Source organism: Zingiber officinale, chromosome 5B (genome assembly GCF_018446385.1).
Source record: "Zingiber officinale cultivar Zhangliang chromosome 5B, Zo_v1.1, whole genome shotgun sequence".
Classification (NCBI taxonomy): domain Eukaryota; kingdom Viridiplantae; phylum Streptophyta; class Magnoliopsida; order Zingiberales; family Zingiberaceae; genus Zingiber; species Zingiber officinale.
In genome coordinates, this window is record NC_055995.1 from 6,559,971 (window position 1) to 6,574,699 (window position 14,729).

Here is a 14,729-nt window from a genome sequence, read left to right on the forward strand (position 1 = left end):
GATGCAACACTAAAGATGATAATAGGATAATAACTAGGTAGAGGGGAATGCCATAATAATTCCCCTTTACAAGACAACTAATTTAATTCCTAGTTTCTCTAATGATTCATTATTTACACATGAAGGGTTTATGAGAGAGTTGCAAGACACTAAGCATAGTTGATTGCAGTGATCAACAAGTCATACTAAACTGGAAGGTAGGTAGAAAATATGGTTTACATGTCAAACCATTCGTGAGCAAACTTAAGCCAGTGATTGTTTGGGCATCATCAAGGCAAAACTACATTACCAAATAATATGTTGACAATAGAAGTAAATTCACTCTAGGTTCAAGCCAACAAAAAAAACAATTGCTCTTATGGTATTAGTTGAGGAAACAATTTCTGATGCAATTGCTTAAAAACAACAAAATATGATGTATTGCCATTTGACGCCATTGGATAAAGATGGATGTTCATAAAATTGTTCACATGGTATTACATAAAGCCTAACACAATACTGATTTAATTATTTATCTTCCCAGATTTAGCAGCAAAAAATTTCAAATGATATAGTTATTGTGAACTTAAAGTGCAAATAAAAATCAATGACTAACTGATTTTATAGATCATATAGTAGAAAAGATCAGGTCACAAAGGAGTAGTACCTTGGGTTCCGAAGAAGTTATCTTCATTGTAAGTAAGACTCTCTCTAAACTTCTTAAAACTTCATCTTCAGTTTTACCATTAATAAACAAAAGTTGTCCTCTGGGTTCTGATGATAGTAAAATGTATGTAGTGGTGAGGTCATAAAGTAATATGTAAAACTGTAAATGAAGTGAAAAATATTCCCCTCCCAAGAAACACTAAAAAGTCAGACGACCTACCATTATATAAATTTACACTAGAAGCTTTATATAAAGAGATGGGAGGAAGGAAACTAGATTGTATTGAGGATCAAACTATGAGTCAAACATTTGAAGGCTAAAAAAGAGTAAGGCTAATGTAAAAGAAGAGCTAGCTGAAAACTAATTCCATCAATATTCTCAGAAGAATCAAGTCAAACATAGCTTCAGTTTGGTTCAGATTATTATGGGTTACTTAGGACTCTGTTAGATAAGAATAAGCTTGGTAATTGTTTGAATGCACATTTGTCACGAGTTTTGGCCAATCTTGTTTCCTTTTTACAACTTTCAGAGACTTCACATTGGAATATCTCTTAAACAACATAAGAATATCCAATCACTTATCTTAAATCAAGTTTAAAATCTAATCTGAACTTGATTTAATAATTGCATAAAAATTTTCTTCCTTAAACGATCTTGCTTTGTACCTTTTGTCCATTTGTAACAGAAGGATGACAACTTAGCACAAAATAAATCTACCAGAGATTTGATGTCATCTTCACTTTTTTCTCATAAAATTTATTTGAAATAGAGTACATCCAGAACCTTGTTCATTGTAAGAAAGTGTGATTCAAGTAGGTCAGGACCAAGACAATGTTTAACAAAGCAAAGCTATCTGAGATCCTCATGGAATTTTGGCTTGCCCAAGTTAGGATATGCAACACTTAATAAACCAAAGTTGCAAGGAAGTGAAGGAAAGACACAAAAATGAGGGAACAAAGCACCACTTGCATTACTAATAATTAATAACTTTGACAAAAGAGTTGGCTCTGACTTCTAGTTCTTTCTTATTTTGGTGTTTCTTCTGTTTTCATTGGATTTAAAATCACCTCTTAGATAGTAGATTCATGAACATTATAGAAACCTTCAAAATAAAATATGTGCACCTGAACTAAATAACCTGTTACTTCTACCCTATCTTTGAATCATCTTCCTCTTTGTCCTCCCTTCTAAAGAGCAGATCATTTGGTCATACTGTTTCTCATGCTGTTGCAGAGGACAAAACCACCAACTCACTGTGATTTATGAACATAGAAGTTAGAACCGGATCCCACCACCATAAGGAGTATGACATCAATCTCTGCAATACATGATTCAAGATCCTTGTTTAAGACAGAACAACCAACTCACTGTGATTTATGAACATAGAAGTTAGAAAGCGATCCCACCCCCAAAAGGAGTATGGCATTCTGCAATACATGATTCAAGATCCTTGTTTAAGGTATCCTTTTCAATCTAATTGGTTAAGGTGAAGTTTGGTGATTCTAATTGGTACTATTACCCTTTCAATCTACAGGAACACCAACCAACTATAAGACCATTCCATAGTAAGTGGTCACTTGAAAAACTGAATGTGAAAAAATAAGGACACCCATTCTTTGTTTTCTTCCAAGAAAAAGAATTGCTGATCACTTATTGCTCCCAATATTAATCAGCCCAATTGCAGATGAAAGAACTGGTCAAATCATATTAAAAGTGGATGACAAGTAAATGAAATTATTACTGGGCAGATCATATTATTCTTTCCCTTCCACTTTTGCATATTTTCCCACAAGAAGAAAAAGGAAAAGACAATTTGTTTATTTTCTTTCTCTTCCTTTCACTTTTCCATTAATCCATTTTTCTTCCCTCACTTTTTTTTTCAACCATTAAGTAACCAGTGTGAAAGTATTACTCTAATATAGGTTGCAGATACAATCTAAGGCACTCAACGTTTTAACATTGCTGGTTCAGAGCACAATAATCGGATTGAACCAGTCAGTCGGGCCAGAAAAAATCAGAACCGAGTCCGATCTTGTCCAGTTATAGAACAGGATCAAATATGCATCCAACTGGGAAAAAAAATCCAATTGAACTGGCTGATAACTGGGAGGAACCAGTCCGTTTAGTCATTCTTCCAAAATTTTTGAAAATATTCATTTATCTGCTTTAATGTGAGATAATTAAGTATTAGATGCATAGATGTGATAGCTGTAAACTTTTAATACTTGAGATGTATGGTTTACAACTGCTATTAGGTGTTTAAAAAATTAAGCACATAATTTTGAAATTTTCAGATTTAAATTTTTTTTATCAATGCTTATGTTTTTAATTATAGTAAACTACAGATATATTTAGGATTTTGCAAATGGTTATGCAATTAGAAAAGTTAGTTAGAGCTGGTCTCACCAGTTAGCTTGTTTGGGTCAGTTCTCAATTTGCTATGCATTTTGACCATTTGACCAATAATTTGACTTGTCAATATTAAGCTGAAACTTTTCCAGTCTGGTCTTTATAACTAAGGTTAAGAAAACATCCCTTTAATAATCCCCACCACACCTAAGTACATGTAATTTCAAGGGGTCAGCTAATCCAAGAGTTTAGGGGATATTTGTATTTAATTATACAGTATTTTGGGAATTCTGTCAACTACCAAACATAACTCTCCTTTCTTGGGCCTGGAACAGGACACATCGAATGCTAAGGATCAACAGATAGAATTCAACTAAGAAACTTGCAATTTTAGCCACATGGATTCAATACTTGGATAGCCAACTACTGAGGTTACACTTCTTCCCATCCTAGTAATTGAATACCTTACGAAATTCCAAGGGGAAAATGTTTGCATAAGTACAGGAAGTTCCTTCAGCACCCACAACAATGAAAGTTCTCAAAGATAGATACCTACCCAGCACACCCAGTTGACTTAATAATTCCTAGCCATGCAACATAAGCCCTTTGTTACACATACATCTATAAAAAGATTGAATAGCCAGTACGGAGCAACTGTCATTCTGCATCTAACATATGGAAATCTTAGTGAAAGTACTCTGGTGAAATTCCATGCAACACACACGCAGAAGACAGACACAAGGAGTCTAGTCAAGCCAGCCAAGATACCACATACTTCATCAGGATCTTTATAGATACTACACACCCTCATCAGGTGATTATAGATACCACACGCCCACATTAGGTTGATGTAGATATTGCATACCTTCATCAGGTCAACATAGATATCACATACCCTTATTTGCCCAAAAGAAAAAAGTAATAAAAAATCTATGCACCTGAGGAAATGAAGTTGCATAAAAGAGCAATTTGGATGGCTGTTTTCTGTTTGTCGCCAGTTAGCATCCAAAAATTGATTCCGGCCTTCCTTAGTGTTTCAATTGTTTCCGGCACACCATCCTAAATGTAAAAAGGCAAAAGTTTGATATAAAATACCATTAGTACATCGTGTCATGTATATGAAAGAGAGACCAAGAAAATTTAAAGATACAGAAAAAAAATGCTAATAATTATCTAAAGAATAAACCTGCAATTGGTCTTCAACTGCGGTAACGCCAATAACCTCAAGGTCATGCTCTAATCTTTGGCAAACTTCATCCAGCTTCCACTAAACAGAGAGGAAGCAAGACGCTTAGATTCCTGAATGTCATGAAAATTTAACAAAATACCACTATGACTTACTTCTCTATTAACTAATGTACTTCTGGCCTCCTTAAATGCTTGTGACCAATCTTTATACTCATCATCTTTCAACTCACGCCATCCCAAACAAAGAGTTCGCAGACCCAACTGAGCATATTGATCCACAGCATCAACAAAAGGCCTAATCTGCTGCCCTGAAATAGTTTTAATGGCATTCAATTAACATGTTATACGGTAAAGAAAAATCTGTTAAGGTCTTGAAAACATTGGATGTTCAAATACTTCAGAAACAATAATAAGGAAATCAGTCAACCTTCACAAGATAATTTTTTTTCATATTTCAATCAGTCAACCTTAACAAGATAAAAAGTTTTCCTATTCTTATGAGCAATAGTAGAAATGATCCAATGGCAAAAAAATGTGTAGTGAAGTCTGCATGTAAACTAATAAGTTATTTACTAAGTGAAAGAAAGCTCCACCAAGGAGGCAAGGAATATGGAAGAGAAGACTTCTGTTCCTAGCTTTCTTGTTGAGGAAAACAATGACATGTCTTTGCAGACAACTTAGAATCAAATTATAACTTATTTACTGAAATAAGTGAAAGAAAGTTGCACCAAGGAATATGGAAGAAAAGACTTCCATTCCTAGCTTTCTTTTTGTGGAAAATCACGTGTAAATTAATTAGTCAGAAACAACATCCAACATGGTATATTGTTCAAAATACGAACTACTCCAGTGAATTGCATTGTAACAAAAAAAACAAATATTCAATATGAAAATAGAGACCGGTCATGTTGCTGAAGTCCAACATGGAAAAACTTCAAATTTAACAATAAAAAGCTACCATTGCAGAGGGAGAAAGATGAGGAAGAAGAGTGGTGCAGGAGGTGGAGAGATAAAGAGTAAGAAAAGGAGAACCAAGGGAATTAAGAGACGACCCAAATGACAAGGAAAAGACAATAGAGGTGGAAGACAGACAAAAACTAAAGAGATAGGAAAGAAAAGGTATTAGAAAACTCCTCTTTTGATTGGTTAGAACATGTATTAATTGGCCTGGATTGGTCATGACTCCAAGTCTAAACCAGTATGAACTGGTCCATAAAACTTCCATGATATATGATGCAAGGCACAAATATATACCGGATAGTTACTACCCATTCCAATCAAATATCTAAAACCATAACATAGAATACATATGATTCTGATGAAATTCAAAAATATATAAAAAATAAACACTCTCTAAAGATTCTGGATTCAACAAGGCTAGCTATCCAGATACATATGATAATGATATCAAATGACAGTATGAATGAAACACAACCGACTACAAAGTGACTTGTCAAGTAGACAAACCATGACAATAACAGTAAATTACCAGCATACGATAAAGGAAGGATAGCTTCATCTGCACCCTTGGACAAGAGAAGGATCTTCCCATCCTCAGAATCCTTAACAACCACTGACATTCTTTTGCGTTCGGAAGTGAACTCTAGAGTATCTAGTATCTCATAGTGGATCAGTTTGCCATTAAAATTGATTTCTGCCAACAAAATAAATAGTCAAAAAAAGGATATTATCTGGAAAGAGAGAAAAGGAACTGGAACAGAATAATCCCAGACAAATGTGAAACAACTGGATGAGAAACTGTGCTGATGAGCACACTGAGAGAGCAACAGACATCAACATCATCATTGGTGAAAATGCTATAAATCAACAGATTTGCCTGACAACCATCAAGCTTACCTTCCTAAGCAGGCTAACTTACCAAGACTGTTCCCGTTTTTACTTATGAGAACCATATGCAATCTAGCAGCAGCATTAACAAGTGCATCCTCATCCTGAGATTGAGCTTTATACAAGATATTCCCACTCATGCTACACAAGAAGATAGAATTCTTTAGGATTCAACAGTATATAGATAACAATTAAAGAACCACAAACAAATTCAAATGCGGGTCAAAAACCTTCTGACAGGGACAACTGTATTGCAGATTGTCATGATTGTAAGAAATCTGATTACATCAGGAACATTATTGATGACAGCATTCAACAGTTCGACATCTATCTAAACAAAAAGATTATCAGATACAAGAATAGTAAAACTTCCCACATAGGAGTGTGATAGAGCACTATCAGTAACATACATGTAATAGATAGTTAATTTTCAAGGTTAACCGTGAAAAGAATCAGCATAACTAGCTGCATAGTGAAAGTGTATGACAAGCAGAAAAGTATATGTGATTAGTCTTCTGCAAAACAATTCTTACTATTATATCCTTGTTTATAAGAAAAGCAACAAATATCTTAACTACAATGAGATTCAAGTAACCAGATTGGCTAGTTTTATTATACAGACATCAATAAACCATTCCCCCACAGGGCTTCAACAACAACTTCTCAATCTCAAGGAAAATATATGAACCATGGCCCAAGCTTCACTAACCAATTCTTTGTCAGTTTAAATTATCCAGCACAACCACAGTTTTTTTTCCTTAGTATAGCACAAAAAAGAAACCATGTAATGTTGTACAATCCCAGCAAGCCAACCAAACATTCTTTTACTAAAGACTACTTTAGTGCCCTTTGATTATGAGATCCTTGAACAATCAAGTAAACATTTCTCAGAACAGGCCTTCTAAGTGTAATCTAAGTTAAAAATTGCACCCCTCCTGTCAATATAATCTCAAGAACAATAGTTCTTTCACAGTGGCACAGAGCAGAGAGTGATGTCAGTCAATTTATGTTTAAAAGCAATGTACCAACTAATTCCTAAGAACACATGTTCATTGAAGTTTGAAGGGGTTTCTCTTCACATTAAAGAATTAATGAATTTAGTGTCATGCTATCTGCTAATACTTGGTCTACCCATCTTCTTTGCACAGATCACACAATCTTCACCTATCCATTCTATACCGGTGTCAAATTCTAACACTTGAACATAGACTCTAAGTGAAGACCCAATATCAATCGACTCAAGTGTAAAAACTTATAGAAGCACAGTTGATGAACACTTGGATGTACACTCATTGCATACTTGTGCTTAAATTTGATTAACATAGGATCACATGTCCTCTCTACCACTACCACTTATCCTCAGCTTCATTCCCTATCCATGTAATATTACCTTAATTTTAATTCCCAATCAGTTGCAGTTCACCCCATCCCCCTTCTCCACTCATTGTTCTCTGCAACAAAAATGCCAATGCTGATAGATACCTAAGCTCCAATGAAAGAAGAATGTTATGCATAATGAGTTTAATCCTGCATTGTTATTTTCTAATATGTGATTAGGCTTGGAAGCTATATAAATATTCCAACAATATTACAATAGAAAACCTCATTTCTTAACACCAGTCTGGAAAGCATGTTACTTCTTTCCGTTTTAGGGATCCATGACTATTTCACTAATAGGCTGAAATGATGTTTTAGAAAGTCCTCCAAAGTTTTGAGAGAAACACGAGAAAAAAATGTGAAAATTTTGAAAAATGGTATTTGTACCATGTCATCCATATCAAATACACACTTTTGATTGTGTTTCTACATGCTTGAGGATGATAAAATCAAAAATATTTACCAAATAGCATTAACTGAAATAGTTGAGTCATAAAATAACCTTTCAAAGCATCTCCACTCTCATTGCCATAAAAAGTACCATTGATACAGCATCTTCTAAAACTCATCTTATTCTCTGTAAGTGTCCCTGTCTTGTCAGTTAAAATATATTCAACTTGTCCAAGATCTTCACTTATTGCTGTGCTGAAAGAAATAAACCATTAGTGCCAACAGACAAAAAACGCTCCACACTTATGAACAAGGTAGGAGTGCAACACTACACCTACTTCGCTGCATGAGGAGCAGTCATCGTTTCATGATCATACATTTCCTCATCCCAGTCAATAAACTTTGCATATATACTTTTCACTAGATCAAGAGACACCTACAAAATAGAGAAACCACAGAGATGCTAGCTGAAAACAAGGAGGAATAAAGTATTGTATATAATATAGAATTTGTTAAATTACAAATAGGGTTGAAGTGAGAAAATTGCTTCATATTTACAGAGATTCTGGAGGATTTATTTCAGTTATACTTCCACATTGCTTAGTTTTCATTCATGAGAACATGAATTCTTATCGAAAATAATATATTTCAGTAGATATATTAACAAAGAACACTAAGGTTGAAAAGTATTTATCCTAACTGAAATATTGAAAATGAAGTTCAGGGTCTAACAAACAAAATAATTCCCATATGCATATAACATACCTTCAGAGAAATAGGTATCATAATGGAACATAAGAGCTCAAAACGTAGGGGAATGACCAGGAGTTCGTACCATGGACCATCCTCAGGATACTGGGCATACCATTGCTACATTAATCCAGAAACAAATTATTAGTTGCAAAAACCAAGGAAAAATATAAAAGCAATAGTGCAGCCAAGTAAACATCTACAATCACCAGTTAAATATAAATTTAATTCATCGTACATTAACCAACTATCTTAATCAAGTAAACATTGGGCATATTTTAATCACCATATTTGGACTAATCAAAAACATCTAATACGCACAGAGTTACATAAACTACAGAAGAAAAGAAGATATAGAAAATCTTAATTTGATGGATGAACACTGTTACCTTCTGCAGCTTCATCGAAGTTGCGTATCAAAATGATATAATGACTGCTACGACATTTATACTATACTGGTGAATAGGTAAGCTCATATTAAGTTCTTGCATATATATGCCTAGATGAATCTCTGAGTATAAAAAGCTATATTTTACAACTGAGAAGACTAATATATACACCCTTTCACTAAAATACATATCAAGGAGGCAAATACATGTGGATACAAAAGAAACTTTCTAAAGAATGACTTCTACTGCAAAAATGTTCTGACTGCAAAACTAGACAGAACTCACCTAAAGCAAATAAGTTGCCTTAGCACTGATAACAATTATCACAATGTTAACTTTCATTATTATATTAAAGTCCATAGCCTACCATGCCATGTAGCAAGGGGGAGGGCACACACTTCCTATATTTAAAAAATGATAACAAAAAAATTGAAAAAAAATATGGGTAAGAAAAAATTAAATATGTTCTTTCCTTTTAAAAATCTTTTCTCAAAACAATTTACCTTACTTGAATAAAAAATGGAAATTTTAATATATATATATATATATATATTTCATTATAAATAAATAAAAAATAAACATATTTTTTGGTTCAAACCAAAAAACAAAACTGAAATAGATTAGAAATTCAATTCAAGTTTAGTTCTTTAAATCATATTTGTTTGGTTTGGCCAGGGTTGATGGAATCATAATAAATTTTAATTTTCTTCATTACAAATCAAACCAAATTAAAAATTCAAATTTAGCTTTTTTACCAATAAAATATATCTTCCATAGAGATATATTTTGAATAATTGAACATATATACAGTATATATTGCAGACTGATAATTTTATTTATTATATTGTTTTTAATATAAAATTTTATCAGTGAAAAATTAAATCCAAACAATAACATTTAACAATTTTAATGCTTGAATGCAAATTTAATAGAAATCAAACTAAATTGATCATGATTGAATTTGGTTTAGTTTGGTTAATAAAAATAAACATTGAAAAACTTGGTTTACTTTGCTTTGATTTGAACTGAAAGAAAAATCATATCCATGTGGTATAATATATTACTAATATGTATTTTATATAATTATACTAAGAGTATTCATTGGATTTAAATTGAATCAAATTGACACGATTAGACCAAATTAAATTTATTATATTAATTTAATAAACTCAAATCAAATTGGCATATAAGTAGAATTCAAACTAAGATGAAATTATCAATTTGATTCAGTTTAATTTTAGTTTAACTGATTTCACATCCAAATATTATAATTTATAAATATTTATTTGCAACACAAATATATTTATAAATTACAAACAAGCCAAAATTGAATCAAAACTATAAGATGTCCAAAACAGACTGAACACATTCTGTCAAAAAAATTGAGGAAATGATTTGATTTGGGGTGTTTATTTGACTGAAACTATACAAAATTGAACTAGAATAGATGGAGTTTATTCATATAGTGTAAAATTGAAGGAAATCAAAATCATAATTAAATAGAATTGAAAGTGTACTGAAATTATCAATTTGGTTCTGTTAGTTTAGGTTAAATGAAATTTTAATATTGTAAATTTTAAGTTAAATATTAAATTGAAATGAGAGATATAACCAAATTTAGGGGGTGTTTGGTTAAATGATGGGAATGATTATGGGTATGGGTTTGATAGTAGGGTGGAATGGGAATAGGAATGGAAATGAAACCCATCAAGTTATATGGGTTTGGTTGATTCCCATAAATCTAGCAATCATTCCCAAAATGTCATTCCCAAACCCACAATCCAAACACTATCTTTTACTATCATTCCATTCCCTCATTCCCAAACCCATCAACCAAACACCCCCTTAAATCTTAATGTCAACCAACCCAAATCAAAGCAAATTGATTTGGTTAGTTAACTATCATTGTTGCACCTACAAGCTCTTTCCTCTTATGTCACACGGTCACACCATCCTCTCACACATCCAAACCCATTCTTGCAACATTCATTATCGCCCCACTATCGTCACTCGTAACACCCATTATTGTGTTGCCTCCTCCCGTATGCAACCTACCAACCATCATCATTCACATACGCATTGACCATCACTACCTATGTGTAGCCTAGCCACCTTCATCCTTCACCAATATGAATGTCGCCATTGTCTACTTAGGAGTCACCACGGCCTACATGTGCATCTTTTAACAATCACCAACTCACTCTCATTACATTCATCATCCCCCTTGCACACAAGAGTCATCATCACTTGTTAATCCCCAAATTGTAGCCTAGTCATCATTGTGTTTAGGTTCTCCTACGTGCACTCTAGTTATCACTATCCTTCGCTTCACTCGCAAAACAATTGTTGCTCCCTTCACACACAAGCACCACTTACGGTATCACCCATGCATAGTCTGGCCATAGAAATCCTTTGTCTGTGTGTGGGTCGCCAGACGCACAAACTCCTTTTTTGTGGTGTGGATCACACCCTCCCCTGACTCCCTCAACCCTACCAATGACTCCCATCTCTCCCTCTCCACCTCACTCCTTTCCATTCATGATCTTCCTCATCTGCTGCAATGAAATCAGCAACCCATGAATTGCCCAGGTACTCATGCTAGTGATGTTTTAAGCTCAGCCTACTTCCATTTCACTTTCTCAATGAATAACAAGAAATATCAAGGAGAATTTCATTCAGCAACAAATCATCAAGTCAGACATGAATTAGGGTAAAAGACTGCTAAAAGAATACATGGAACCAATATTTTTAAAAAATAAATCACAGTTAATAATACTATCAAGCATACTGGTAAGAGATTATGATAACACACCACTTATGTCAGCATGGTGTCTATACAAGCAACTACATGGATGGCAGTTGGTGGTTAACCAGGAGAATGCAATAATCATAAATAATTTTTCACAAGATAGCTGAGTCCTTCAAATTTGGTTTTTAGACAATATAATTAATAGTAATAAATAAAATATAAAAGTACCTTGCGGGCTTCAGTGTCCTTCCAAATGTTGCCAGCAAAACCTAGGACAATTACCACAACAATTTGGAATAAAAAAATAGCTCCAGTCAACTTATCAATCATTGCATCAACAGCCGTAAGTTTTGGCTCAGGTACACCCCTACTCATTCCCAATTTGGTTTCATTGCCTGTGAAAAAATGAAGGAGCAGATTACCATTTATTGTTTTGAGCTGCAACCATGCTAATCAATACACAGCAATCAATACACGGAAAGGAAGAAAGAATACTGAACTGAACACCAATTATAATCTAAGAATTCTTTCATTCAAAGGATAATTATAAGTTCTGACAAAAATGAGGAAAACTCAAAATGACCATATAGAAGAAAATGATAATTATTCCCAACTACTGGGCTGAATCTATAACGTCCTATATTCTAGAGTTCTAAGAATTTGAACATGTTTCTATTTGTACATACGGCTGTAAAGATATTCACAAGCTCCAATGAAAATTACAAAAAAAAAGGAATGCTCTATAAATGAGAGAAAGATAGACTTTTTTTTACCAAAAATTAACTGATGGAAAAGGAGAAAACAGAAAGTTCCAACCACAAGTTTTTCATTTTAAAATTAAAATAACGAGCTCCAATTATGCTCTAAATATGCGGACTCATTCTACAATATCATTACGATGTCAAGTTATGATTATTGATGTAGGTATCTGTTCCTTATATGATAAAGTATCATTTTATATTAAAAATGTTTTTTAAAATTTTAAGATAAACAAATAAAGAGAACAAAAAAAATTCCAAGAATTTCTGTCTAGCCTGTATAAACAGCAACTCCACAAGCCCATTCAGTATTCCTCAAATAGCATGACTGTAGAAGCGTGTTGTCGATGGTTAATGGACACAAGTCATTATCAATGAAGGGAGGAAACAATCGCATATTTGAGTCAAATCTTCTGATGTCTTTGTCAGGATTGGGACATTCAATCACACCCTGTTCATTTAAGAGGGAAAAAGAACTAAGAATATATGGAGAATCTTCATCAAAATACTAATGAAACATAGTGAAGTACCTTGATTTTATGCAACTGTTCCGGTGTTAATCCAATACAAGATGATGGAAGAACCCTTGTCTTTAGATCAGTCTCACCATCTAAAGCAGCGGTCTTGTGAGACAATCAGATAAGCATGGGTTAGGTATTGACTATATATAAACATCATATAGTAACTAATTACATATAGAAAACAGTAGTAGCCTGTAACTACATTTCAATAAAATTTAGTCAATTAAAAATTGCAACAAGAAGATTCCCATGCTTGAGCTAAGTTGTTATTCATTGCCTACAAAATATTGATTAATTCCCTACAAAATATTGATTACTTCCCTAAATATCTTTGACTAAACATTAGTATAACATCACTGCAGATTAGTGGCAAGGAACATCAACTTCTCTAAGTGAGAAACTGTGGGTAACTTAAGCAATGAACCAACACTACTTGCATATCCTTGCACACTGATGCATAAACAGAGATATTTGCAGACATTCCTTAACGCATGGATTCAACTGTCAGTCACTGTGTTCACATTAGTGTTGAGTGTTGACAGGTAAGGTATGTTGGTTCAGTACAAGGTTGAAAATCTCAAACTATGCCAGAGTTTTGAACTTTGACTTGAACAATACTATTTTGGTTTCGTACCATTATCTTGATGTATAGTGTTGATGGAAACTTGTGAGGAAGAAGCAAGAAGATGAAGAAGAGAACACAACTATATATCTAATTTTAGACTTTGTGTTCCATTTAGAAATGGTATCTTTAACATTATATTGTGCTGACACAAGGTAAAAATAAAAACAAACTATTTCAATTCATCTTCACACAATTGTAGCATGTCGGGGTGTCGAATTCAATATGGCACAGTACTCATCGACATCATTTACACAACAACACAACAAAAATTACATATACCAACTAGTATTGAGTTTCGATATTTTATCACAATGATATATTTTGACCGTGTCACCCAGTATAGTTCGAAATTTCAAACCAAGGGTCCATATGATAATTCCACTAAAATGTTGCGCTCAGAAAATATATGTTCTTTTGACATTAAAAATAAAATAAAAAAAAGGGCAGTGCACGAAAAAGGATTCATTTTACGCAACCTTAATCTGCTTTTTGCAAGAGGTTGTTTCCCGGATTCGAACCCGTGACATTTTGATTACAAAGCAACAACTTTACCGTTGTGCCAAGCTCCCCTTCTTATTTTGACATTAAAAATAATTAACTAAAATAAATAAGCTCATAAGTTTTGTTATTGTCATTTTACTTATGTGGCAATCAATATCTATGATGATAAGGAGTTTTGTTATTGTCAACATTCTGATGCATTCATGGCTTTGGCCACAAGCCCCCAAAAACAATAGATAACATCGTGGCCCATAAATAACTAAAATGGTGCACAAGTTCCAGATGGACAAAGCAACAAAGTGATGAATTAGATGACCAAATACTTGTAGCCAGCTCCCTAGTTAATTAACGAATAAAATGTTACTATTATGTGTCATGTTGCACTAAATCTAATTAAAGAGAAAACACTAATAAATACTTAGTTGATTACCTCCACATAACAGATGCCTTGTGGTTCAGATGTCCCAATCAAAACGAGATCACAAGGGACTTCATCATTCTCTCGCAACCACACTATATTACCAACATGAATATCTTGTGCTTTAATCTGTAACAGAATCAAGAAGGTAATAAAGCAGAATATGTCCATTGTCTGAAACTATTGGACAAATACAAGTACACTATAAACTGCAAATTGT

The 14,729-nt window shown here is 33.5% G+C and overlaps 1 protein-coding gene across 3 annotated transcripts in view; it reads right to left on the reverse strand.

Annotated features, from left to right (window-relative positions):
• Positions 1-14,729, reverse strand: part of LOC121983996 (phospholipid-transporting ATPase 2-like) — a 30,064-nt gene that overhangs the window by 9,191 nt on the left and 6,144 nt on the right. For all 3 annotated transcript variants that reach the window (XM_042536739.1, XM_042536738.1, XM_042536740.1), the window contains exons 4-17: positions 14,522-14,638; positions 12,975-13,067; positions 12,721-12,895; positions 11,915-12,081; positions 8,564-8,668; positions 8,137-8,234; positions 7,911-8,053; positions 6,262-6,358; positions 6,063-6,172; positions 5,673-5,837; positions 4,337-4,491; positions 4,182-4,262; positions 3,934-4,054; positions 647-753 (exon numbers count right to left, since the gene is read on the reverse strand). In XM_042536739.1, coding sequence (XP_042392673.1) covers positions 647-753; positions 3,934-4,054; positions 4,182-4,262; positions 4,337-4,491; positions 5,673-5,837; positions 6,063-6,172; positions 6,262-6,358; positions 7,911-8,053; positions 8,137-8,234; positions 8,564-8,668; positions 11,915-12,081; positions 12,721-12,895; positions 12,975-13,067; positions 14,522-14,638 — 1,734 coding nt within the window. The remainder of the gene's footprint in view (positions 1-646; positions 754-3,933; positions 4,055-4,181; positions 4,263-4,336; positions 4,492-5,672; positions 5,838-6,062; positions 6,173-6,261; positions 6,359-7,910; positions 8,054-8,136; positions 8,235-8,563; positions 8,669-11,914; positions 12,082-12,720; positions 12,896-12,974; positions 13,068-14,521; positions 14,639-14,729) is intronic.